The sequence below is a fragment of the Castor canadensis genome, chromosome 16 (genome assembly GCF_047511655.1).
Source record: "Castor canadensis chromosome 16, mCasCan1.hap1v2, whole genome shotgun sequence".
Lineage (NCBI taxonomy): Eukaryota > Metazoa > Chordata > Mammalia > Rodentia > Castoridae > Castor > Castor canadensis.
Genome location: NC_133401.1, coordinates 83,646,692 through 83,673,416, shown reverse-complemented (window position 1 = coordinate 83,673,416; position 26,725 = coordinate 83,646,692). Strand labels below are relative to the sequence as shown.

General features: G+C 50.7%; 1 protein-coding gene and 1 non-coding gene across 2 annotated transcripts in view; both read right to left on the bottom strand.

Annotated features, from left to right (window-relative positions):
• Positions 1-1,580: 1,580 nt before the first annotated feature.
• Wwc1 (WW and C2 domain containing 1) overlaps positions 1,581-26,725 on the bottom strand; it is a 137,963-nt gene continuing 112,818 nt past the window's right edge. Inside the window, exons 17-23 of the mRNA XM_074057742.1 lie at positions 26,377-26,468; positions 18,954-19,089; positions 17,968-18,132; positions 10,821-10,913; positions 6,652-6,885; positions 3,892-4,013; positions 1,581-2,323 (exon numbers count right to left, since the gene is read on the bottom strand). Coding sequence (XP_073913843.1) covers positions 2,257-2,323; positions 3,892-4,013; positions 6,652-6,885; positions 10,821-10,913; positions 17,968-18,132; positions 18,954-19,089; positions 26,377-26,468 — 909 coding nt within the window. The 3' untranslated portion in view covers positions 1,581-2,256. The remainder of the gene's footprint in view (positions 2,324-3,891; positions 4,014-6,651; positions 6,886-10,820; positions 10,914-17,967; positions 18,133-18,953; positions 19,090-26,376; positions 26,469-26,725) is intronic.
• LOC141418300 (U6 spliceosomal RNA) lies at positions 7,990-8,097 on the bottom strand. Its single transcript, XR_012442981.1, has one exon. It is a non-coding gene; the product is annotated as a U6 spliceosomal RNA (small nuclear RNA).

The following is a 26,725-nucleotide window of genomic DNA, read 5'->3' as shown; positions in this document are numbered from 1 at the left end:
CAGCCGGGTGCGGAGGCTCACGTCTGTAGCCCCAGCTACTTGGGAGGCCAAAGTTGGGAGGATCCCATCAAGACCAGCCTGGGCAAAAAAAAGTTCAGGAGACCACATCTCAACAAAAAAGCCAGGCATGGTTGCGCGCGCCCGTGACCCCCGCTAGGGAGGAGCACACGTACAAAGATCGTGGTGTGAGACCCTACAGAAAAATAACCAAAGGAAAAAAGGGCTGGAGGAGTGGCTCAAGTGACAAGAGCGCCTGCCTAGCTGCCCAAGGCCTTGAGCTCAAACTTTAGTACAGCGAAAACTAAGAAATAAGTAAATAAAAAAAAAATTTAAAACAAGCCCAGAGAGCAGATTCTGTGCCAGGACAGTTTCCGTGTACACACTGGGACAAACAGCCAGGCAACAGGGGCAGGGCAGGGCCTCAGCAGAAAGCAACAGGGCTCCACTGCCTCCACGGGCCCCCAAGTCCTGGGTGGCCGTGCACATGAGTGTTCCTGTGGGATGCTCCAACAGGACGTGGGCTGCTCATCTTGCCTCCTTCATGTACGGGGTTTTTTTGGCTGCACTGAGGCTTGAACTCAGGACCTCGTGCTTGCCAGGTAGGCACTCTACCCTTTGAGTCACTTTGCCAGCCCTGTTTTGCATTGGGTATTTTTCAGATTGAGTCTTGCCAAGTATTTGCCCAGAGCTGGCCTCAAACTGCAATCCTCCTGATCTCTGCCTCCTGAGTAGTAGGATTACAGGTGTGAGCCACTGGTGCCTGGCATGCCTGGGTGTCCTTGATACTGTGGTAATGGGTCCCTAAACCACAGTGCGCATAAGACCCACAGTGGGGACGTGGGGAAAATGCAGGTGTTTGGGCCCTTGCTACAGTGGGTAGGGGTGGTTCAGTGGATCGAGGGAAGGGGCCAAGAGCCTGGGTTTCTTTTTTGCTTATTTGGACTTTTTTTGAGACCAGGTCTCACTGTGTTGTCCAGGTTGACCTCAAGCTCAGGTTCCTCCTGCTTCAGGCTTGTCAGGGCTGGGATTACAGGTGTGCCTGAAGGTCTGCATTTCCACCCAGCTGTCCCTGGATGCTTCTGCTACAACTGGGTGCAAGACACGTGGGGAGAAGTTGCACGGGACCATGCTGGCAGGAGGAGGAGGAAAGAGGGCTTGTGGTTGCTGTTTTGAGTCCGATTGTCTGCAGGAGCCTCTGCAGAGGTCTGAGCCTCGCGGGCTTCAAGGACTCCAGAGTAGCACAAGACGCAACCCTCGCACTCAGGACCCACTGCAATGGCTTCAGACACCTCGCATCGATACTCACGCGAAGAAACTGCTCTCACTATGTGGGGTAATTCTGAGGGAGGAAAGAGCACAGAGAATATTTTCCCAATCTCAACTGGGAATTTGGAGTCCCGAACAGCAGAAATGTCATTTTCATGTCATGAACCAATGAGCACAGAAGGCAAAAGAACAAGAAAATCCCCCCCAGATTCCAGGATTGGGGATGTAGGAGGAGGAGGTGATGGGAAGTGGAGAGCCAAGAATCAGGGAAAGCCAGAAGCCAGGGGTGGGGAGAAAGAGCGAGCAAGAGGGAGTCTTTCCAGAAGGTCACTTTATTGATGGAGACAGAACCGGATGGCGTTCCCCATAGCCCTCCCCTCACTCCGTCGGTGGCTTCACTGGGCATCTGAGATGGGAGTGACCTGCCGCCCGCTAGGCCAGCTCCACGACAGGCGGCCACAGAGAAATACACCAGGGCTCATGGAGACTCACGATGACATCGGGGACCCCCTACGGTTTCTGTGCGTTTTTTTAAAATATTGTACAAAATCTGTGAACTAGCAAGGGTTAGCTGTGCTGTGTGTCTGCCGGATGTCCTTTGAGGATTACCATCCCCCACACAGGACTTATTGCAGGACACCCTCTAAAAGGTGTGGCTGTATAAAAAAAGAAAAATCTCGATGATTTTAAGGAGAGCAGCAACATAACACTGCTTTAGTTCATTTAAGTTTTCTTTCCCAAAAATACATTCCTAAATATACAAACTATACAATCTTGTCATTTTGTATTTGTTTTTTTAGTGGCTTTTTTTTTTTTTTAATAATCATAGAACCCGAACTAAAAAAAAAAAAAAAATCTGTCCATCTTTGAACCGAGGAGAGTGCTAGAGGACTCGAACTCAGTACCTTCATGTGACACCACACAAATAACCTTGGGCACAGTCACAGTTCACAGCGCGCTTGTGGAACAAAAGGAATACTTTTCTGGCGATTAGACGTCGTCTGCACACAGGGTTGACACATTCATCCGAGGACGGGTGAAAAACGCCATCTTCTCCCTGTGAAAGACAGCAGGGGCGGGAGAAACCTTGTTCCGGTCATAGGGCTGGAACTCAGGGCCTCGCGAGTGTGCGAGGCTGCACAGCACACGCTCCGCCACTGAGCTGCACCCCAGTCACGGGGGTTGGGGGGTGGGGGGTGGGGGCAGGTCTTTGTTTGGGGGGCCTGTCCATGGCGGGATGGTTAGCAGTGGTCCAACTGCTTCCTGTTAAGATTCCTGCAGCACTCTAGTTGTGACAGTCAAAAATGTACAGACACTGGGCACAGTGGCACATACCTGTAGTCACAGAACTTTGGGAGGCTGGGGCAGAAAGATCACTTCTTGAGGTCACAAGTTTGAGACCAGCCTGGGCTACATACCGAGACCCATCTCAAAGAAAAGAAAAAGAAAAAAATGGACGCTACCAAATGTCCCCTGTAGGGGAGTGGGGGACAGAATCACCCCGATTGAGAATCGCTGCTTTTGGGGACCTGTTAAGGTGACTAACAACCCTCAGTTCAAAGCAGGGCCCGTCTCAGAGTTTGTAAGGCTCTTGGACCACTCGCAGTGTTTTCTTATTTCAATTTCCTAATCTTGGAATTAAAAAAAAAGAAAGAAATAGATTCTTAGTCTGGTAAACAGAGATCCCCACACACAGTGATACACAAACTACAGTATATTTTAAATGCTTAAGCTCCACAAAGGGACCTCTCTCCCCTCCCCCCCTTGTTTTATACAGTTTTCTTTTGCTTCTGAGTCAGGGTGTCACTATGGAACCCAGCCTGGCCTGGAACTGCTGAGCCTCCTGCTCCAGCTTCCCCTGTGCTGGTATTACAGGGATGAACCGCCACACCACCTGGCTTCAAAGGGACCTTTTTTCTCTCCTCCTTCCCTCCCTCCTCCCTTTTTTCTTTCTAGTGGTACTAGAGTTTGAATTCCGGGCCTCGCACTTGCTAGGCAGGCGTTCTTCCATTATTCCACTTAAGCCGCTCCACCAGCCCCTTTTTGTGTTGGCTACTTTTTTGAGATAGGGTCTCTCCAACTATTTTCCTGGGCTGGCTTCCAACTGTGATCCTCCTGATCTTTGCCTCCTGAGTAGCTAGGATTACAGGTGTGAGCCACTGGTACCTGGCCCCTGGGATCTTTTTTCTTACACACACACATACATGTACCTTGTCTGGAAGCCATCACACGTCTAAACACAAGACCCTCTGTGAGGAGAGGCCTGGGCCACATGGCAGTTGGGACCCTCCTCTGATGGCAAGATACAACTCCCTGAGATCCTGGCAGGCAGCGGGCACAGCCAGGGAAGCTGGGGCCCATCTGCCCCCTGACCCCAGCTTAGTCAGTCCTTAGCAGTTACACTACAGGGAAGGCCAGAGCAGGTGACCCAGTCACCACACAGTTAGCTCCTGCTGCATGGGGACCGATGAAGACAGGTGAGAAGACTGCCACAGTGGTGAGGACCAGGGACATCCTGACAGAGGGTGAACGTGGGCACATGACCACCAGCGCCAGGTGCGGGGATGGGAGCGGTGAGGCTGGGCAGAGATGGCGAGGGCCAGGAGGCCGGGGACATTGACTTACCTGAAAGACTGCACTTCCGGGGGCTCCTTACAGCTCTGGCCCTGAAGCCTGTGCACGTCCTTGGCGGCTGCTCTCACCATCTTCTCTGCCTGCAGCTCACCCTTGTGCTCGGCACGATCCATCTGTAGAGACGCCAGGGGCTCAGCTGAGGTCACCTTTCAGGGACGATGAGCCCCGGGGAGTAAGCGGCACCCTTGCCCTTCCTACTCCTCTGTGGGGTTCACCGTAGTCACAACGACACAGGCTGTGTTCACATCATCGACCCTGGAGGGCGACTGTGGGGCCAGGGGACCTGCTGGAGATGAGGGCCGCCTGGTGCAATTCCTCAGCTAATCCCAGCCCACCAAGGTGGCCAGATTTTACACCAGGAAATGGAGGCTCAGGTAGGTATGAACTTTCTTTACTGGGTGCTGGTGACTCACGCCTGTAATCCTACCTACTTGGGAGGTTGAGAGCAGGAGGATCACGGGTGCCAGGCAAGCCTAGGCAGATAAGTTCATGAGACCCTCACCTTCTTTTTTTTTTTTTTCTTTTATTATTCATATGTGCATACAAGGCTTGGGTCATTTCTCCCCCCTGCCCCCACCCCCTCCCTTACCACCCACTCCGCCCCCTCCCTCTCCCCCCTACCCCCTCAATACCCAGCAGAAACTATTTTGCCCTTATTTCTAATTTTGTTGAAGAGAGAGTATAAGCAATAATAGGAAGGAACAAGGGTTTTTGCTGGTTGAGATAAGGATAGCTATACAGGGAGTTGACTCACATTAATTTCCTGTGCATGTGTGTTACCTTTACCTTCTAAGTTAATTCTTTTTGATCTCACCTTTTCTCTAGTTCCTGGTCCCCTTCTCCTATTGGCCTCAGTTGCTTTTAAGGTATCTGCTTTAGTTTCTCTGCGTTGAGGGGAACAAATGCTAGCTAATTTTTTAGGTGTCTTACCTATCCTCACCCCTCCCTTGTGTGCTCTCGCTTTTATCATGTGCTCAAAGTCCAATCCCCTTGTTGTGTTTGCCCTTGATCTAATGTCCACATATGAGGGAGAACATACGATTTTTACGAGACCCTCATCTTAATGGCACATTGCTGGGCATGGTGGTGCACGCCTGGAACCTCAGCTACGTTGGGAAGCATGAAGTAGGAGAATGATGGTCCAGGTGAGACCCCATCTCCAAAATAACCAGAGCAAAAAGGGCTGGAGGAGTGGCTCAAGTGGGAGAGCGCCTGCTTTGTAAGCAATGAGGTTATCATGTGAACCGTTTGTTAGTCCATTAATGAAAGGTCAAGGTCAAGTTTTCTTACTTTCTGTTTTCTTTTCTTAAGGGAGGACACATAAAAGCCACTCTTCTCATGTCTTTTTTGCCTTGGTTACCAGGAAGCTCAAAGACAAATATAATTGCCAACTATAATTAGATTCCTTTGGTTTGGATTGGGATGTATGGAATCTTTCTTCTCCTTATGGCTAATTTCCTATTTTTCCCTTAATGCTCTTATTATAACTTTATTTATATTGCATCAATTAGGAATTCTCTAACTTCTTGCCAGTCCATCTGATGCTTCCTGCCCTGAGAGCCAGGATTTCAGCTGAGGCCTCCGAGACAGACAATCCAGGCAGACACCTCTGTGAGGTGCCCTCCATGTCGGTGAGCAGAGGAAACTAGCAAGGGCTTTTTTGTCATGGGTAGCACCCAGGAAGTGGCAAGTTACTCACTATAAATGAGCCAAATATGGCCTTATCATCTCTCCCTCTTTTTTTTTTTTTTGTGGTACCCAGGACACTGAGCATGCTAGGCAAGTGCTGTACCACTGAGCTACATCCTCAGCCCTGTTTATTTCTTCATGCTAGGCTGGAAGCTGTTGGCTCAGAAGCCTGCTGGCACCAATTTCCAACTTTCGCACATTCAATTATTTGACAGTACTGGGGTTTGAACTCAGGGCCTCACACTTGCTAGGCAGGCGCTTTACCACTTTGAGGCACTCCACCAACACTTTTTCCTCTTTTTTTTTTTTTTTTTTTTTTTATACTGGGTATTTTCAAGATACGGTCTCTTGAACCATTTGCCTGGGCTGGCCTCGAACCACCATCCTCTTCATCTCTGCCTCTCAAGTAGCTAGGAATACAGGAGTGAACCACTGGCACCAGCTCCTTTCAATTATTTTGAATCTGGCTCAGGGAGCAGCTTTGTAGCCAGTTAGAACCTTCCTGATTTGCATGCATGTGAGACTGCACCCACCATCTGGTGGCAGGAGGTAAGATGAATCCCAGGACTCTGGGACCCTAAGCTGCTGTTGTGTAAGCCACTCCTCAAGCCGCCTGCATATCCTGAGGGGTAGTTCGCCCCACTTTTGGAAGGCCTCATCCTAGGAGGATTTCCTGTGACCAAACCTATGAAAGCCCTACTCAGGTCAGACTCTTCGTGGGCTGCTTCTTCCTTCGGGTTACATCTGTCCATGGTCAACCCAGAAATTGCATGCTTGCTTCAACTCGGCAAGTCAGAGATGCCAGCGGCAATACTGCAGGGCATCATGGGAGCACCCGGCCCTGTCCTTAGGTGACGGCTGCTCTGTGGGGCTGGGCAAATGTCCTCGGTTACATGCCCACCCGTGCGTGAACAAGGCTCACAGTGAGTGGGTAGCACTTTGTGGTGACTTGCCGTGTGACTCATATGCACTGGCTTCCTGGGGCCCTGTGCTGAGGGGCAGGAGGGCCCCGGATGGGACCCCAGGACCCGATGGTGGCTCAGCTCTTCCCGCCACACTCACCCTCCACTCCAGCATCCTCAGCAGCAGACGGAAGCGCTCGTCCTCCCGCAGCCTCGCTGGCAGCTCCTGCTCGCCCTGCTTCCTGGCCTGTTCCAGCTGCTCCTTCAGCTCCTTCAGTACCGAGATCTCCTGGGTCAGCTGGCTGTGCCAGGTCCTCGTTGCCTGCAGGTCTAGTTCAAGGTCCAGTGAGGTGCGGATCAGGCGCTCTGAGTGCAGGGATTTGACAGATGAAGGCTGCAGGGGGGAAGGGGGGACACGGCTCCCATGGTTAGAAGAGGGGCTGCATGCAGGGAGTCCACACTGTTGGGCCCCCGTTCCTGGCCCCAAAGACCCTCGGATTATCAGCAGACACCCGCTCCTTCTGAACAGGGCTCCACTTACACAGCCCCGGTTCACTCGGCATCAGCTGCATCCCCGGCACAGGGCTAAGCGAAGTCCTTCACTGTGGTCACGCCATTTCATTTGCACGACGACCCTAAGACAACCCAACTGTTCCCCACACACCCGAGGCTTGATTTAAGTCACATGGAGTAGGAGTGGGAAAGCTGAGGTTGCAGGCAGGTGGCGGTGAGCTCTCTTTCTGAGGAGTAAAGGCCTCTCCATAACAGGTGCCAGCCATGACCCTGTCCTGGAATTTTTTTTGCAGCACTGGTGACTGAACTCAGGGCCTCACCCTTGCTAGGCAGCTGCTCTTACCGCTTGAGCCACTGCGATGGCTTTTTTTTTGAGTTAGGGTCTCATGTACTATTTGCTCCTGATCTCTGCTTCCTTGATAGACAGGCACCCTACCACATCCCCACCCTTGATTTCTGCCTCCTGAGTAGCTAGGATTACAGGTATGAGCCACCAGAGTCTGGCAGTCCTGGAGTTCTTAAGCTTCTCCCTGTGACAGCAGAAGTCCTTTCTTTTTGACTCAGTAGGCCTGGGAAGGCCACCTGTCACTCCTGCTTGTCCAATATTCACCTTCCCTGGAGGATCCACTCCACCAGGCAGTCCACCTGGCTTGTGGGCCACAGGCACATGACCTGCTTCTGCCAATCAGCACATATGTTATCTGCAGCCCAGCCAATCGCCTTCAACTTTGGCATGTGCTCACTCACTTGGAAAGACAGCGATGTCTCTCACCAGAGACTGCTGGGCAGCAAGATGCAAACCTGGAGCCGTCCATGGTCAGCTTTCACCATCACAGGGGACCCCGCTTAAGAGTCAAGCTCTGTGGCAGGAGTAGGGCCCAAGGAGGGGGATGAAGCCTGATGACACTGCTTCAGCCTGGGCCAAGCCATGCCTCAGGCTATTTTCACAGCCTTTTTCTTTCCTCCCCCCCTCTCTCCCTCCCTCCCTAACATAGTAGTCTTCACAGATTTGCATGTCATCCTTGTACAGGGACCATACTAATCTCTTCTGTAATCATTTCAGTTTTAGGTTATATGCTGCTGAAGTGAGCATAAGGTTTCCTTTTTTTTGGTGGTGGTGGTACTTGGGTTTGAACTCAGGGCCTCATGCTTTCTAGGTAGGTGTTCTACCACTTCAGTCACTCTGCCAGCCCTTTCTTTTCTTGGAAGCGCTGGGGCTTGAACTCAGGGTCATGTGCATGCTAGGCAAGTGCTCTGCCACTGATCCAAAGAGTTATGTTTGGATCTTCAATGTCCCCAAAGGCCCGTGTGTTAACGGCCTGGTCACTAGTCTGTGGCCCTTCTGGGAGGCTGTGGGACCTCTAGGAGGTGGGGCTATGTGGAAGGAAGTTAGGTCATTAGGGGTGTGACCTTGAAGTGGATATTACTGGGACCCAGGCCTCTTCCTGTGTCTCTCTTGCTTCCGTCACTATGAGGCGAGCAGCCTTCACCCCACACTCCTGCCAGGATGTACCCAAAGCCATAGGGCCAAGTGACCATGATGGAGACCTCTGCACCCATGAGTCAAAACCCAGCCTTCTTCCTCTGAAGTTCTTTGTCCCAGTGATGGGAGTCTGGCCAACAGTTAGCCGGAGTTCTCCATCACACGGGTCAATAAATTCCTTTTCATTTTTAAGCTGAATTAGAGTCGGGTTCTCATGTTACCTGTACGTAAAAGATCCTGAGTAATGTAATCGTTGACGCTCCTTGTATCAAAACCCATTAATGATTACAAAATAACTAGAGACAGATTTCTAAGGTGACTGGTAAGAATCCACCCCTCATACACACGCCCTGTATAATTGCCTGTCCTTCCCTTTCGTGCAGATGGGACCTGTGAGCTTGGAGGGATATTGCTCCTGTGACTAGGTTACTTAAGTTGACTTTGAGTTAATCAAAAGGAGTGTCCTTGGTGGGCCTGGCCCAATCAGAAGAGCCCTTAAGCGACAGATGGACTGGGCTCTTCCTGGCTGGGTTACGTTGCTGGCCTTGAAGAAGCAATACCTGGGATAGAGAGGGTCACATGACAAGGACCTAAGCATGACCTCTAGGAGCTGAGAGAGGCTTGTAGGTAGCAGAAGCATAAGGAAATGAATTCTTCCTCCTCCTCCAGTCAAACCTCCAGATGAGGATGCGTCCACTCAATGCCGAGACCTCAGCCTACAGAGACACTGAGCAGAGGACTCGGCTCCCCTGTGCCCACTCCTGACCTGCAGAAGCCGAGGTTATGAACCATTTTAAGCTGCTAAGTTTGTGGTACATCGTTGTGCCTTACAGAACAAATACAGTGAGCAAAGCAGGGGTGTAAGGCCTAAGAAATGTCCCTAACCCTCACTCTGTAAGGCTGATGTGCTAATTCGAGGGACATAAAATAATACCTCAAGGCAGAAGTTCTAGAGTGTCCTTCCAGGGGGAGCTTTGGCCTGTGCTAAGTGGCCCAGCTGAGAGGTCGCAGGCTGCAGCGCCTTGCTCTTCCCATCAGCCAGACTTAGGTGCTCACGTGGGCGGCTGAGGCAGAGGCCCAGCTCCGGCCACCAGGGGAAGCAAGAGCAAGGGCCTGCCCAGCCTCTGCCTCTCCTGCTCTCCAGGGCCAAGGGAAATGTGCCTTCAGATCCCCATCACAGCGCGCTCCCCCGAGAGTCGGCCCCCGGCTAGGAGGAGGTCTAAGGGCTTAAACTGTACACTGGCCCGAGCCGCCTGATTCACACTGTGTGGGGGCATGGCCTTGAAATGTGCACTGCCAACCAGCTACAGGTGCCTCTCGGGGTTCCAGAAAACACCAAGCAATACAGTCACCTGCAGCAAACGGCACAGGGGCCCAGAGTGGACACTTATGTCCCCTCAGCCAGCATGTTCTCCCTTCCCTGTGTGCCCCCTTGTGCAATGCTTTTCTCTCCTGCTCTCTCTGGGGTCCTCTGCAGACCTGCAGGGGCAGAGAGAGGGGTGGCATGAGGCAGAGGACCAGCTGCTTTTGGGTTGTTTTTTTGGAAGAGTTGAGGTCTAACCTGGGGTCTCGCACAAGCCAGGCAAGAGTATAAGTGCTGACCCCAGTTGAGGACCAGCCCTGACGGCTGTCAGAGGGCAGGCCTGCAGCAGAGGCGACAGCTGCCCCCTTGTGCTGCCTCTCCTGTCTCTTTCTGATATCCTGATTCCTGCTTTTTTCTGGTTCTCCAAATGCACCAGACAGAATGAGTTAATAGCCACGTTCAAAGTTCAAAGTGGCATGCTCTCTCTGCACCTCCTACAGCCTTGACTGGTCTCAATCCTAAAATGGGGCTGCTCCATGGCTCGGGGCCACCCCACCCCAATCCGTCAGCCCAGGCCCACTAGGAAAGGTGCTACCTCTTACAGGATGGCCTGTGGCCTCTTCCTTGTGTCTCTAATGGCTCACACAGAAGCCCACCTGCTTCCCACACGTGTTGGGCAGGCTCCCACCAGCTCATATCCTGACTGCTGACCAGGACATCGTGGGCTGGACAATCCCTCCTGACACTGATTTTCCACCTGGGAGGACATGACCACGTGAGTACACTCCTGACCTCACCTGTGTGTCACCATGGTAAGGTTCAATTTGCCCTTTGGGCACTGCTCTATGTCTACACGGACTGCAGAGTCCACGAAATTCTCTTCATAGATACCATCAGCCTGCAGGAGCAACTCCCCTCATACCAGAGGCGGAGGAGGAATGGCCAGACATCAGGGTACATGTGCTTGGGCACAGGCCTTCCAGAAGCTGAGGAGGAACAGGTACACAGATAGCTTCGAGGTGACTCTTACCCGCTTCATCCGGACACTGCGTCGCTCCAGGGAGTTTCGAACAAAAGGTGGCTTTTTGGACAGAGTGGAGCTGTCACTGTCACTCCGGTTCAGCTGCAAGAGAAAAGCCAAGGGAAGTCAGGCAGGGTAAGAATGTACCCTGGAATGTGTGCTGGTTCAGGAAGGGGGTCTCCTTCCTTCTCAGCCTGGTCCTCCATCTCCTTCTGCAAACATCCAGACTGTCCTGTTCCAGGCTTCATCCTGACTGTTTGCTTTTGTGTTTGGACATTTACTGAGCACATACTATGGGTGATGTCCGCTGCTCTAGTCTCTGCCTGAAGCTTAATGAGATGGGGTGTCACTGCCTCCTGCCAATTGCCAAGTGCCAACAACTCCATGGGACAGGATTCTCCCTGTTTTACAAATGAGGACACAGAGGCTCAGGAGTCACTGAGTTTGCCCGAGGTTGACGAGCTGATGAGCCTCCCAGCAGGGCTGACAACAGCAGCGTCACAGAAGGAGACACTGTCTCCTTGGCCTACACACAAAGAGCTGTTTGTATGGACTCTCCCCTCACACCCACAGAGTCCACCTTTACCAGTTCAAAAAGAGCTATTAAGCCGGTCATTGTGGCTCACGCCTGTAATCCTAGCTAATCGGGAGGATCGAAGTTCAAGGACAGCATAGGCAAAAAAATCTGCAAGGCCTCACTTCAACCAATAAAGAGCTGAGCTTGGTGGCATGAGTCTGTCATCCCAGCTGCGCAGGGGGCATAAATAGAAGGTCCGGTCCAGGCCAGCTTCGGCATAAAAGTGAGACCCTATTTGAAAAATAACGAAAGCATAAAGGGCTGGAGGCATGGTTCAAGCAGCAGAGCGCTAGCCTGGCAAGCGTAAGGGCCTGAGTTCAAACCCCAGAAGTGCAAAGCAAGCAAACAAACAAACACCCACAAAAAAATCCAACCAGAACCACTGGCAAGACTGCCAGCTGCCATACCATACACACCATGTACCAAACCCCAAGCCCTGGGTTCAATCCCCAGTACTAGCAAAAAAACAAATGAGGGCGGGGAGGAGGGGAGGGACCATATCCCCGGAGAGGATGGGGCAGACAGCTTTGTAAGGGCCGAGCTCGTGCCGACTCTCCCACACCCGAATCCCTTCTGGGGAGTTATCCTTATTCTCCCAGAGGACGCACATCTCCTCCATGAACGGAAATCAGCCGATGGTCAACATGGGATGCTTGCCTCTCTTTTTTTTTTTTCTTCACTTTTTTTCTGGTTTGTAAGTTTTGCACATACCAGACAAGAGCTCCATCATTGAGCTACATCCTGACAACAATGGATGCTTTTCTACTGAGGAGGGGCCCAGCCTCCACAGAGCAGGAGAAATGCCGGGGCTATGCCATCCGGGGAGGCAAGGGAGCATGGGAACACCTTTCTCAAGCAATTCTCCAAAGTCGGCGAGGTTGACAGGGCCCATGCCACTTTGCCTGTCCACCTGGCAGCTGCCCATCCCTGCAGCGGTCTCTCCTCAGAAGTTATTAGCGTTGTCATTTCTGTGGTTATTAATCATTATTACTGATAATGACATTAACAGTCCTGGAAGCTGATGAACACAGTGACTTGGGGACAGAAGGAGTGAAGTACTCCTGTACGCAGCAGAGGCTCAAGCAGACCAGAAACAGGGTCATAGACAGTGGCATGAATGACAGCTGTGTGGATGGGTACCTAACGCATGCCATATGGTGCAGTCCCCAGACTCTCTGGCGGTGACCCAAGGAGATGACAGCACTTTCACAGGTCATGGTTTATTATTTTTATTTTGGTGGCACTGGGGTTTGAACTCAGGGCTTACACCTTGAGCCACTCCACCAACTCTTTTTTGTGATGGGCTTTTTCAAGATAGGCTCTTGAGAACTACTTGTTGGGGCTGGCTTTCCTGGATTATAGGCATGAGGCACAGGTGCCTGGCTAAGAAGTCATTGTGGTCTATGTGCTAAAGATAGGGGTATAAAAGAGTGCTGAAAGCTACCTTTATTTCTTCAGCTTTACCTTTTCCTATTTCAAGATATGTTAGCATCTAGGGACACTGAAGTGGAGCTTGTTCAGGGGAGAAAATTTGGGAAGGCTGGGTCCATTTGGTCAAAGAGGGTCACATGACAAATGGCTCAGCACTGCTGTTGAGTACTGGGGACTGTGGAGGGCTTAGGAAGGGTAACTCACTGTCCCTGTCTTCAGGGACTTCAAAGGTCAGCAGGGGTCCCAAGCTGGGGAAATGAACTACAGGACACAGGCCATACTGAAAAGCAGAGAAGGGAGTCACCCAGCAGAGGACAGTGTGTGCAGAGGGGTGAAATGGGCTACTGGAAGGAGCCAGCGGGAGCCTGGCAGGAGGGGCTCTGAGGGACACAAAGGCTGCAAGCCGAGGAGCAGGCTCTTACTTTGCACCTGGTATCTGTGTACTGGAAGGTTCACTGTGGCTCTCTGATGTCACTGTGCATCTTTGAAGAGTGCAAACACAGGGGCCTTGTGGGTTAGGGTTAGAGGTAAGTCAAATAACAAGAAAATGATTTATTTTTTGCAGGGCGGGAGAGGATGAAGTCTTGTCCACTAGCATTTGAAACCTGCCCTACAAGAAGGGGAAAAACTCCAGTGGGAAGCGAAGCCCATCTCTCGCCAGGGAAGCTGAGAGGCCCCAGTCCTGCTTGCACGGCCCCCTTGCACCTGGAGGCAGGCACAGGACTAGACTGGCAATTGCATGCAACTGCCTGCTGGACTCACTTCTCTGTCACTGTGCCTCTGGGACTGACCAGCCAACTCTCTATTATGCCATAATCCTTTCATGTTTGTCTGTATCTCGGGAGGGAGTCATTAGTGGTGAGTAGTGGTGACAGAGCAGCTTTCACAGGTCCTGGGGCCAGTGGTGGCAGGACCAGGTGGAGGAGTCAGAACAGCAGTCCCTCCTTAAACATGGAAGATACACTGCCTGACTCCAGGGGATGCCTGAAACCTCAGAAAGCCCCATGAAACTATGTGTTCCTTATACATATGCACCTAGGATAAAGTTTGATTTATAAGTTAGGCACGGTAAGAGCTCAACAAGAACAACTTACTAAAGATCTTAGCAACCACAGTCTATGTTTGCTTATTAAGTCGAGAACTTTCACCTTTCCATTTTAGGACAGGAGCACTTCACAGCTTCTCCTCAGCATGTCTGAATTGCCATCCACACTAATGGCTTTGGGGACCATTAGGTCAAATAAGGGTTACTGATCACTGCAGTATCATGACAGTGTTCCTGATAATAGAGGTGGCCACCAAGTGACTAATGGGAGGGTAGCATCTGCAGTGTGGATACGGTGGACACAGGTGTGGTATGGTTCAAGTTCTGAGGGAGACAGCTTGAAAGTTCATCACGCTACTCACAGTGACATGCAATTTAAAACTTATGAGTTAGCTGGGTGCCACTGGCTTGCAGCACCTGTAATCCTATCTACACAGAGGCTGAGATCATGGGGATTGTGGTTCAAGGCCAGCCTGGGAAAATAGTTTGTGAGACCCCCAGGTCCAAAATAACTAGTGCAAAATGCACTGGAGGTGTGGCTCAAGCCATAAGAGTACCTGCTTTGCAAGTGCAAAGCCCTTGGTTCAAACCCCAGTCCCATCAAAAATAAATAAGTAAAACCTGTGAGTTGATTTTTTTTTTCTGGAACTAGTTAATACTTTCAGATTAGCTGATCACAGGTAAATGGAACTGTAGCAAGCAAAAAGTGCAGAGGACTGAACGCTGTGGTGGGACTGGCAACAGCCCCGGTGGCATCCTCATCTGATTAGCTCCGTGGTCTGCATGTGGTTGTGGTCTGGCCTGCTTAATTCCAGCCGTGATTTTTCATGCTGATCCTGCAAGCTCACAATAAATACATGCACTACTTAATTTTCTCTGTGAAAGTACCTTTCCTGGATATACTGCTCACAGTCTCTTTCTGTGGCTTATGATTAGGGACCCTGACCAGCACATGGCTGGGCAGCAGGAGGTGGAGTGGTATCAAGTCACAGACTGGAAAACAGCTGGCTGAGGGGTGGGGGAAGGCTGGGCACAGGGCAGCCCTGACATGCCCTGCCGGGAATTCAGTAATATGCATTTTGTGAGTGCAAAACAGGGAGTTAAGCTGTTACCTGTTGTACCTTGGAAGACAGACGGCATGCCGTCAAGAGTAGGGGAAATGACACGAAAATATTCGGGATGTTGAACTGTTTGGTGCTTCTTGTAGCCTTCGGTAAGATTCTGCATGAGACTGGGCACTGGAGGCTCACACCTGTAATCCTAGCTACTTGGGATCAAGAAGATTGCTCTACCAAGATCAAGAAGATTTGGTGAGGCCAGAGGGAGTGAGACCCCATGTCAACCAGTAGCTGGGTGCAATGATGCTCGTCTGTCCTCCTAGCGATGGCTGGAAGCTTAAGTAGGAGGATTGTGATTCAGGCTGGCCTGGGCAAAAAAGCGAGGTTCTATTTCCAAAAGAGCCAGCGCAGAAGGGCTGGCGGCATGGCTCTCCTGGAAGAGCTCCTGCCTAGCAAGCCTAAATCCCTGAGTTCAAATCCCAGTGCTGCTAATCAATCAGTCAACACTGATTTCTTCTGTGTGACCTTTCTGAGAAGTGACACTCCTCTATTTGACTTTTGGTGCACATTCATGACTGTGGTAAACTGGCAAAAAGCGAAGGATGTGATCTGTTATCCTTTGGGAGCTCAATAATTCACTTGAGACTTGCCCAGAAGGAAGGGGTCGCCGTCACTGCCAGGAAGGAATGCTGGGAAGGTTTACTGGTTACGTATCAATTAGGGCTGATTTGATACGTAACCAGTAAACTAGTGAAGTTTCCATGTGATAAAGAAATTAATTTCTTGGGAGAAATGGCCCAAGCACTGTATGCACATATGGATAATAAAACAATAAGAAAAAAAAAAGAAATTAATTTCTTGCTGGGTGTGTGGTACACGTCTGTCATCCCGGCAGGAAGCAGAGACTGGGAGGATGGTGGTTTCAGCCAGCCTGGGTAAATGAGTTTTTGAGACCCCATCTCAACCAATAAGAAAGTGGGTGTGGTGGTGTGCACCTGTCATCCCAGCTATGCAGGAAGTGTAAACAAAAGGATGGTGGTCCAGGCTGGCCAGGCATAAGTTGGAGACACTATTTGAAAGATAAAGTATAAGGGCTGGGGGCGTGGCTCAAGTGCTAGCTCACCTCCCTGGCAAGCACGAGGTCCTGAGTTCAAACCCTGCTACCCATCTCCCCCCACCCAAAAAAATAACTTCTCTACTCAACCTTCTAGAAGGCAGGTCCTGTTTAGGCTTCCACTTACTGTTCGAGGGGTCTGTATGCTGAGGAGCGGCACATCCTCAGAGCCCAGAACTCAGGTAAGGAAGGTATGCACGTCAGTTATGGGTATCATGTGCATGGAAGGGTGGGAGCCGTGGCTGGTTCTATAGCCCCAGCAACCAGCATGGCCCCTTAGATGTGGGAGGGCCAGGACTCAGTAGACTGAGGGAAAGTGTACTGTCACAGGTAAGGACAGAAGAGCTGATAGCAGGGAAGAGGAGTGAAGGCACAGAAGTCACAGGGCTTGGGAACTCCACTGGGGTCTCTACAGCAGGTCAGCCCCTGGAATAGGCAGAGGGTCAGGTCCCATCGTCCGGGGGCAGCTGCTGGCTGTCAACTCCAGCCAACTGCCGCCATGCAGGGGACTGGGGGGACAGTCCCAGAGGGTTGCTTTTCACTTTTTCAAAGGGAACTGGAAATGTATGCCCAACTTCTTTGTTTTGGATTGTATTTTGAATTTTCTTTCCTAAGTTGAAGATGTCAGCAACAGGTTCAATTAAAAAACAAACAGGGCTGGAGATGGAGTTCAGTGGAAGAGGGCCTGCCTCCCATGTGCAAGGCTCCCTCCCCAGCACACAGAGCAAAGGGACAAAGTCCCCACACAACCTGGAGCTAATCCTAGACCAGGCAGGTGGGCGTTTTGCACCCTGCCCACCCTCCATTGGACTGGCCTGGAGGGAAGAGATGCCGAAGGCTACCGAGCACAGAGGGGTCCATACATCTTCACAGGACAGAGGCGCAGGTGGAAGAAATTAGTCAGGAACTTTCCCCTTTTTTCTTTCTTTTTTGAGGTGGGGAAAACAGGGTCTTGCTATATAGAACAGCCTGGCCTGGAACTCCTGATTCTCTTGCCTTAGCCTCCAGTGTGCTGAGATTACAGGCATGTACCACCATGCCCAGCTGGAGCACTGGATTTCTGTTGTGTTTTCTGTGGTATATTGTTACACTTTTGTAGCAATTCAAATTCAAAGTTGCAAGTATCATTTTGCTATCCTGCCACTCAATCTTTGCAGAGTCTCTTAAATATAACTACACAGAGAACAACAAATGCAGAAGAAACAGCTGGATAAAATACCATTTAAGAAGAGAAAAGAAACCAGATGCAAGTTTGTAATCCTAGCTATTAGGGAGGCAGAGATCAGGAGGATTATGGTTCGAGGCCAGCCTGTGCCACACACAAAAAAATACCTTGAAATACCCAACACATAAAAAAAGAGGTGGTGGAGTGGCTCAAGTGGTAGAGCACCTGCTTGGCACGCATGAGGTCCTGAGTTCAAACCCCAGTACTGCCAAAAATAGAAAAGAACAGTTCTCTACCTTTAGTTTTGGCTGGGCCTTCCAGGTTTCAGACCTTGGCTGTTGGGTGCCTGGCGTGGCTTCTTGGATTCCTGACTCCTAGCATTTAATAACTCCTTCTAGTACCTTTTATTTTTGTTTTAGATATAATCACGTTTCAAAAAGAAGTGTACACGAAAGTAAAGGGAAGAATATTCAATTACTGAACGGAAGTAAACAGAGCTGACAGTTGGTCTGTAACCTTCCAGGTTTCTGTATGCATGTTTGCACTTTTACATTTTTTAATAAAAAGCGAATTCATCCTCTCCCTACCGCTGTCACCAGCTCACTTCATGACATGTTATTTTCCTTCATTAAATAATTGCATCAACCAACCAATCAGCAAGCCCAATCCTATGAAGTGGGCTCAGAGGAACGGAGAGGGCTGGGGACTCGCACCCAGAGCCGGGCGAGGTCCCAGGGCAGCAGGAAGCCACCATTTGCTCACTTACCCGGCACACATACTGGCTCTGGGGCCCCGGGGAGAAGGTCTTGGAACGGATAATGGTGCTCCCTCGAAGAAACGGCCCTGGCGACGGGGTGCCCACTCGCCGGTCCTTGGGCCGCACCACTGTGGGGGACAAGGCTACTGTGTCCGTGTTGGTCTCTTTATCCACCTGAGAAAGAAGTCACAGCCTTGAGGCCACCAGCAGCCATGCTGAGTCTACTCAGTCACACTCCAGTCCTGTCACCTTGCTCTTGGCCTGCAGGCACAGCCAGGCTTCTGTTGGGTTAATCAGCCCTGTTCTGCTCAGAAGGTGACCAGGCCGAGAGTGCCCAGGCCTGAGGACAGTCAGTCCCCTAACTAGGTCACTTGAGCAGCAGTGGTACCTCTAGTCACAGTGTCCTGGACTTCCCATCCTCAAGACACAGAGGTACAGTGACAAAGCCACACCCATGGTCTCAACTGTCCTGGTTGAGAATTACTGGGGCCTCTTGGAATTACAGAGCAACCAACAAGTCTTGCTTTTAAAACAAGACCATCAGGTTTCCTCACCCATTAAATAAAGAAACAAATCCCACTAAACCCAGGGACCTTCTTAGCCTGAATGGCCCGTTTGCGTGAGTGTGCAAAGGGCGCCCTCTAGCTGAGGAGCTGCAGATCCCCTTGATGTGCTGGCTCTTAAGGGGAGGATGGGGTGCTGGCTTCTGCCCCAGCCCCCTTGGCCAGGTCCCGCTCAAGTGCACGGGGCCCTAGCTGTAGGCTTCAGCCCATGGGTGCAGAGAACACAGAGGTCTCCACGGAAGTGAATCCTGGACCTCACTCTGAGCACATCCATCCCAAGGGCCTTGGTCCATTGAGAGCCCAGCCCCGAAAATCCAAAATAGAGACAGAACAAGACACAAAAAAGAGAGAGCCCGTTCCCAGTGCTGGAGATGAGACTTGGCCCTGAACCTGTCCTCTTAGCCCACTGTTCCCCCAGCGCAGGCTCCCTACCTTTACCGCTGGGTGCCCGTCCACGTCTGGTAAGGTGCTGTCAGCAAATACATCCTCCTCCCCCTCCTCTTCCTCCACCTTTCCTTCCTCCTCCTCCTCTGCCACCTCGTTCTCACTGGTCTCCTCCTCGAACCTCCTGTGATGACAGGGAGCTCTGGTCACACCCACAGCCCTTCCCCCACTCATGGGCCCTGGACGCACTTGGGCAGGGCCACCAAGCTCTTCAGTATTAAGAGATTTATTGAAAAAGTCTCCAGCATAGGGTGGGGTTGCAGCTCAGTAGAGGAGTGCTTGTGAATCGTGCACAGGGTCCTGGGTTCGATCCCCAGCACCGCAACATAAAACCCAATTTTAGTGAGGAACAACTTACAGCAAAATGTATTTCAGCGTGTGGTCTGATGGGTTTGGACCAACGTGCTCACTTGTGTAATCACTACCACACAAGATCTAGGACACTCCGCTTCCCTGACGGGTTCCCTTGAAGCCTTTCTCGCCTAGTCTTCCCTTCCACCCCCAGGGAACATGGACTAGCTCGCTGCTGTTTGGATCAGATTTGACTTTTCTTGACTCTCACGGGGTAGGTGCTCTTTTGTTTCTGACTTATTTTTGTTGAGTGCAACGCTTTTGAAATTCACCCACTTCCTACACATATTGGCCTATTCCACTGGGTAGATCTATGGTAGCTGAGTGAGTCACTCGCCAGGTGGACACTTGGAGTGCTTCCATTTTTAGCCATTATTAATAACAAACAAAAAAAAAGCTTCGAAGAATGAACACATCTTCGTGTGTAGACAGAAGTTTTCATTCCTCTTGGCTAAGGCTGCTAAAATGAAATACCACAGGCTGGGGGGTTTCAATGACACGACTGTATTTCTCACAGCTCATGAGTCTGGTGGTCCAAGCTCAAAGTGCCAGCTGGAGCGGTTTCTCCTGAGTTCTGTGCTGGGCTTGCAGCTGGCCTCATCCTGCTGTGTCCTCACTCCATCTTTCCCTTGGGCTCACACATCCCAGGTGTTTCTGTGTATTTGCGGTTCTTTTCTTTGCTTTTTTTTTTTTTTTGGCAGTACTGGGGCTTGAACTCAGGGCCTTCACCTTGAGCCACTCCACCAGCCCTTTTTTGTGAAGGGTTTTTTTTTTTAGGGTCTTGTGAACTATTTGCCAGGGTTGGCTCCAAACCGTGATCCTCGTGATCTCTGCCTCCCAGGTAGCTAGGATTACAGGCATCAGCCACCGGTGACTAGGCCAGTTTGAGCTTTTCATAGCTTAAGAAAACTTTATCTTCCCCAACCTTACAAAGAACTTCCTACATTTATTTTACAGGTTTTTAGTGCTATGATCTGATCCAGATTAACTCTTGAACCTGAGGTGAAATAAGCATCAAAGTTCATTCTTTTTCACCTGAATATCCAATCATCCCAGCCTCAGTTGTTAAAGAGGCTCCACTTTCGGTGACACTCTGTAACCATCCTCTTCCCTGTGTGGGAAGGATTCCGTGTGACAGACTGCATGTGTCAGACAGTCATTTATCTCTAGCCCCATCTTGACTTCTCAAAGACCTCCACAAGTGCCAGGCTCTGACCTGTGTGAGGCAGCATCACCTCGCTGAGCTGCACGTGAGTCAGCCAAGAGCAGAGTGTGAACTCTAGCTGGAGCCTCCCCCAGGTATCAACGGGGAGAACCAGACTGCCATTGGAGTTTCCCTGGACTTGGCTGGGGACCCTCGCTCTCCCTCCCTGACCCCAGCAGCTCTTCTGCCTTCTAATAACGGGGCCTAGGAAAATGAGAATTCACAGACGAATTCTGCAGGAGCCATATGCCCCAGAACTTACTCTTGGCTGTGTAGACGCCTGGAGCCACACTGTGGCCTTGCACACTGCTGAGAGCCATCACAGCCCCTTACAGATTCAAACAGGGAGGGCAGAGGACTGCTGACTGGTACATCCCACGTTCCAACCTGGCTTTGTCCACTTCCACCAGGCACTCGGCCATGGTGAGAGTCCCTTCTGTTTGACTGAGAATCTTTTACATTTCTAGGACGTGGGAAAAAAGACCCACCCGATCTCTGTTGTAAAGAGAAAAATAATTTAACTAGACAACAGCTTTTCACCTAGTGCTCAGGCAAAAATTCTGCTCATATCCCGTCTGGCGAAGGTTTAGGACATAGGCTTGGCCCCCCCATGGGGTAAATGAGCCCAGGCAGTTCACGCTACAAAAGTGAGTGGGCAGTATTTGTTAAAATAAAGAACTTAGTCTCGGTTGAGGATAGTATTCCGTTAAATCGAGTACCCAAGAGGGGGCAGGTTAGGATCCTCTCAGAGCGGGTGGACCCATTCACGGCTTAACAAAATCTTATTGGAAAGCTACTCTTCCATGTCTATTAAATGTGCAACACACGTGCCTGGGGACCCAGGGTGCCATGTGTCCACACCTGCCCCAGACAGACACACTGACTTCCAACGGGGCAGAAGGAGGATTTCTCACTCCTGATAATAAGAGGGTTTAAACTGCTTCTGCTGACAAGCACTGACTCCTTATTTAGACTCCGAATTAACTAAGCACAGGAGAAAGGCTTGGCATCCCTGCCTCCATTTTGCACCTGTTGTCCTTTGCTCTGAGCCACTCTCTCCCACAGCCACCTTGGAATCAAAGGACAGGAATGATCTTTATGACAAGGGCCTGAAACTAGCCTAAGGAACAGCGGAAACTTGCAGGACAGACCACCCTTCCAAATGAGGACAATTAGGGTTAGTGCAGTGGCTCAAGTGGTAAGAGTGCCTGCCTAACAAGCATGAAGCCCTGAGTTCAAACCCCAGTGCTGCCAAAAGACCAAATGAGGACAGTTACCTATGCTGATGAGGCTGCACCCTGGAGCAGGAGCAATCATGTCTTAAGAACCAGACTGCTCCCCTCAAGCGAGGACAACTTCTTCAGAACCCTCAAAGAACGAGGACTGAGATGACCAGGTAGGCCACACCTGTGACTGGGACTGTTTAACTGCACACCTTTTGTCCCCTGCCCTAATTCTTTGTCTACTTAAAACTAAAACTCTTGTCTGTAATCCAAAGATGGCTGAAGATGGGCTGAGTGCTGCCTCTGCCTCTCCCCATGACATGTCCCGGGCTGGGTGACAGATCTCTCTCTGCCTTCACCATGGCTCTTTATTTGGTGTGCAGGAGTTCAGGCCTGGGTTCCAAAGCTTGGGATTCACTGATAGGCTCCTGTGTTTGCTAATGCTTTTAGTATTGTTTGGCCTGTGGATCTTCCAGAAAAACATACAAACAAACAAAAAACCCAGGTTTCTGACTGTTTGCTGTAAAGGAAGCTAAGCAGATGCAAGGCTCACAGGACCCTGGTGTTCATGAAGGAGAGAAAATTAGACCGGAGTACTGGTGTTAGGGACACCCCAGTACCTAAAGCAGCCTCCAGCCTGGGGGAGGGGTGCAGATGGGCTGACCCTCTTTGTAAGCCGCATCTGGGGAAGTTTGAATGGCAGGGGGTGGGGAGGTGGGGGCCACAAGGGGAGCGAGAACAGAAGGCCGTTGCTAGGAGACGGCTTGCAAAGTCTCAGTGCAAACGTGGAATTCAGTGGAAACCACTGATCTTGTGCCAGCAGCAGGAAGAGAGGACCTGGGCCTATTTCTAGCCTCAGACTTTCACTTGGGTAAACTATGGCTGAGTAGTGCAGCTCAGGAGTGCTGGGGAGGGGAGAGAGAGAGAGAGAGAGAGAGAGAAAGAGTGTGGGAAAGAGGGAGAGAGATGGGGGAGAAGGGGATGGAGGGAGGGGTGGGGGGGAGAGAGGAGGAGGGGGGAAAGAGAGAGAGAGAGAGAGAGACAGAGAGAGAGAGAGAGAGAGAGAGAGAGAATCTGAGAATCTGAATGTGGTGAGCCCTGAAACAAACAAAGGAACATCCATCTCGGAGAAGTCGTCAAAGAGTAAGCAAGGCAGCAGGCAGCAGCTACCGCCTGTGGACGGAAGCCGGAAGCTGGCCTGATGCCTCTCTGGACAGTCCAACCTGTGAATGGTTTTTATGTTTGAAATGGCTGAAAATAATCAAAAGGAAAATAATAATTTGAGGCAGGTGCAAATCACATGCAGTGCAAATTTCAGTGTCCACAAATGCAGTGCCAATGGAGCACAGACATGGTCCCTGGTCACTCACTGCCCATGGGTGTGTCCACACCACAGAAGCAGATATAAGAATTATATGACCCACAAGGCAGACATTTCTGGCCCTCTCCAGAAAACATCTGGTGACCCCTGGAGTCAAACACATATGGGAGGGCTCCTTCTGAGACCAAGTGTATAACACAAATTGGGATTATAACAACAATAACACAAAAGGGCTGGGCACCATGGTGCATGCGTGCAATCCCAGCTATTCAGGAGGTGGAGATCAGAAGGATCTGTGTTTGAGGCCAGCCAGGGTAAAACTTTAGCAAGATCCCATGTCAACCAAACATGCCTGTGATTTCAGCTATGCAGGAGGAAGGGGCAGAGGTTTTCTGAGCCCAAGCTGCTCAGGAGCCTCGCTCAGGGATCTGGGAAAATGCTGTACGATCCACAGGAAGCTGGGTGAGCAGCTATGGATCCTGTTCTGTCTGAGTTAACCCAACCTATACCTCCTCCCAAAAGACAAGACTACTGTGGTAGTTGCTTCCCAGGCAGGATTTACCCCTTTCCCTTCTAGTGGGCAGTCAGCCATGTTGCTTCTCTTTTTCTGAACACTCCTTATCATTTACCAAGCATCTACCCTGTGCTTTCACTGGCGGGCTTTCCTCGCCTTCCCCAGGAACCCTAAATAGCCATTATCATCTCCCGTGTCCAGGTGAGGCTCAGACAAGACTAGAGTGAGCAGAACACTGATGGGGAAGAAGCAAAGTGCATTCACGGTGCTGGTAAGGCTCTGCTTTCTCTTTTTTTGGTGGTGGTGCTGGGGATTGAACCCAGGGCCTCTACCAATTGAGCTGCACCTCAAGCCCAACGCTCTGCCTCCTGATTTGGGTGCTGGTTCCATGCTGAGCTGTCTATGCCTATGTGAACTTGTCTCTGTGTGTCACATTGCACCCCGTGTTTACCGCAGCACTCCGGCCAAAGGCTGACATGCAGAGTCAACCCAGGTGTGCACCACAGACAAGTATACACGAAAGTGAGGATGTGTATGCAGAAAGACACTCATATGGAATTGAGAAACACCCAAGTTATAGAGGAGCACAGAACAGTGGTTACTAGAGGTTGGGGCATAGAGTGACTACAGTCAATATGGCACTGCTTATGTCAAAATAGGCAGAATAGCCCAGTGCAGTGGCTCACTCCTGTAATCCTAGCTACTCAGGAGGCAGAGATCAGGAGGTCTGCAGTTCAAAGCCAGCCCAGGCAAATAGTTCCTGAAACCCTATCTCGAAAAAATCCATCACAAAAAAGGGCTGGTGGAGTGGCTCAAGGTGTAGGCCCTGAGTTCAAACCCCAGTACCAAAAGAAAAAAAAAAAAGCTAGAACAGCCAGGTGAGGTGGCTCACACCTGTAATCCTAGCCGCATGGGAGGTTGGGATTGGGAAGATAGAGGTTCGAGGTCAGTCCCCTCAAAAAGTTTGACACCATCTCAACAAACAGCTGGGTGTGGTGGCGTGCGCCCGTCATTCTAAGCTAGGAGGAAGGCTGAGATGGGGAGGATCATGGTGCCAGGCTAGCCTGGGCAAGGAAGTTTGCAAAAACCAGGCTCAACAGAAAAAGCTGGGCATGGTGGCGTGTGCCTGTCACCCCGGGGATGGTGGAATGTGTAAAATAGAAGGATTGAGGTTTAGGTCAGCCTGGGAAAATCATGAGACCCTCTCCCAAAAATAACCAGAAAAAGAGGCTGGAAGAGTGGCTCAAGTGGCAGAGCACCTGCCTTGAAAGCGTGATGTCCTGAGTTCAAACCCCACTACCAAAAAAGCCACAGAAGGAGTTGGCCTGTTTCACAGGGAACAAATGTCTGAAGTGACAGCTATGCTAATTACACCGGCGTGGTCGAGACACCTTGCACACGTTGATAAAGCATGGCAACGGACCCCCAGATCAGTCATGGCAATTAAAAACACTAAAAATGCTTTGCTCAGGGTTATACAGAAACAAAACAACAGAACAGGAGGATCCGAGCCCTAGTCTATGCCATTGCTTCTTACAGTGTGCACTGAGACCTTGCTGTCCCTCTGGTGACGTCGGGGAAAGTCTTTTTGGCAGCAGCACCTCCCGCGGCACTGTGGAAACTCGTGCTGACTTTCCTTTCCATCAGGCTCAGCAAGCAACTTATCCACCAAGACTTCAATAACTGTCTTATTTTCATGGCCCTGAATTTCCCACAGCTGCCTTCTGACAGAGTGCGCTCAGGATCCACCCAAAAGCCAATCCCATCTTTTCCTCTGTACCAAAAGAAACTTCACTTTTGCACCCAAGCAGTAACCTTCATTTCCCAGGCTCCTTTGCATTTAGGTAGATCACATGGCTAAGATTGGCCAATGAGAAGCCAGCAGGAATTGCTGCCTGTGACTTTCAGAAATGCTTCTTGGTTAACAGGTGCCCAGGCACAATCATCTTTCCTCTTTCCTGACTGGAACTTGCCTGATGGAAGGTGATCCAGCAGCCACTGTGGGCCATAAGGCAGTCTCCATGATACGGGGTTCATAGAAAGTCAGCAAAGCAGACAGAGAGGAGAAGACAAAGCTCCCAGGAACACGGAGTTGAAAGGCTTGGAGTGTTTTCTCCCATACTTGTCAAGTGAGAAAGAAAGAAACCTCTTCACCTCTATTATTTCTGTGTCTGTTATCATGGCCCCTACCAGCTAATTTCAATCCTTACTGAAGACTCTTCAGTTTATGGCAGATGACACAAATTCTCCATTTATAGTACTTTCTTTAAAGGTATTCCAACCAAAATAAACATCAGTGCGTGCAGACAAGGAACAGCCTAATGTCCTTCTTATTTTTGTCATACTGGGGCTTGAACACAGGGCCTCATGCTTGCCAGGTAGGCCTTCTGCTGCTTGACCCACTCTGCCTGCTCTTTATCGTGTTGCATTTCTTTTTTTTTGAGATAGGGTGTCTTGAACTATTAGCCCAGGCTGGACTCAAACCGCGATCCCCTGAGCTCTCTCTGCCTCTCAAGTAGCTAGGATTGCAGGCGTGAGCCACTGGCACCCAGCTACTAATATTCTTCGATAATGTTCAGTGTGAAGTCACATGGGTTAGTCGTGTGACAAAATGGCAAACTGGGAAGAGGTCTTAGGAGCTGCTGTGCCAGGCCATCCCGTCTGCTGCTGCAGGGGCTCCGGGAGGAGGGAGGCTCTCCATGTGCCCAAGGTCATCCTGGTGTTTGGGGATTGCATCCCTGACCTAGGTCCAAGCCCAGTCAGCTCCCAAGGGAGAACTCGCTCCCTCACTCACTCACCAGCTGTCTTCCAGCATCTGAGAGCTTCCCCTTCCCTCCTGCCTCTTCTCCAGCTCCATCACTGTCTGTTCCAACAGGGCAGACACTGTGTCCTGCAGAGACAGAGGCTGCTTGGTCAGCGGATGACCCATGGGTGACACCCTACCTGCCAGGACCAGTGTATCTTAGAGCTGTGACCCTTCCAGGGAGCAGAGCACAGACACCAGAGACTAGAGCGGCCGATGGTCTTGTCCAAGGTCACTTATAAACTGGAAAGACAGTCCTTCGTTCCTCTAACTGGGCCTTCGGCAGAGAAACAGCCCTGTGTGTGTGGACCTACTCAGCACAGTTCTCGTGAAGCAAGAGAATG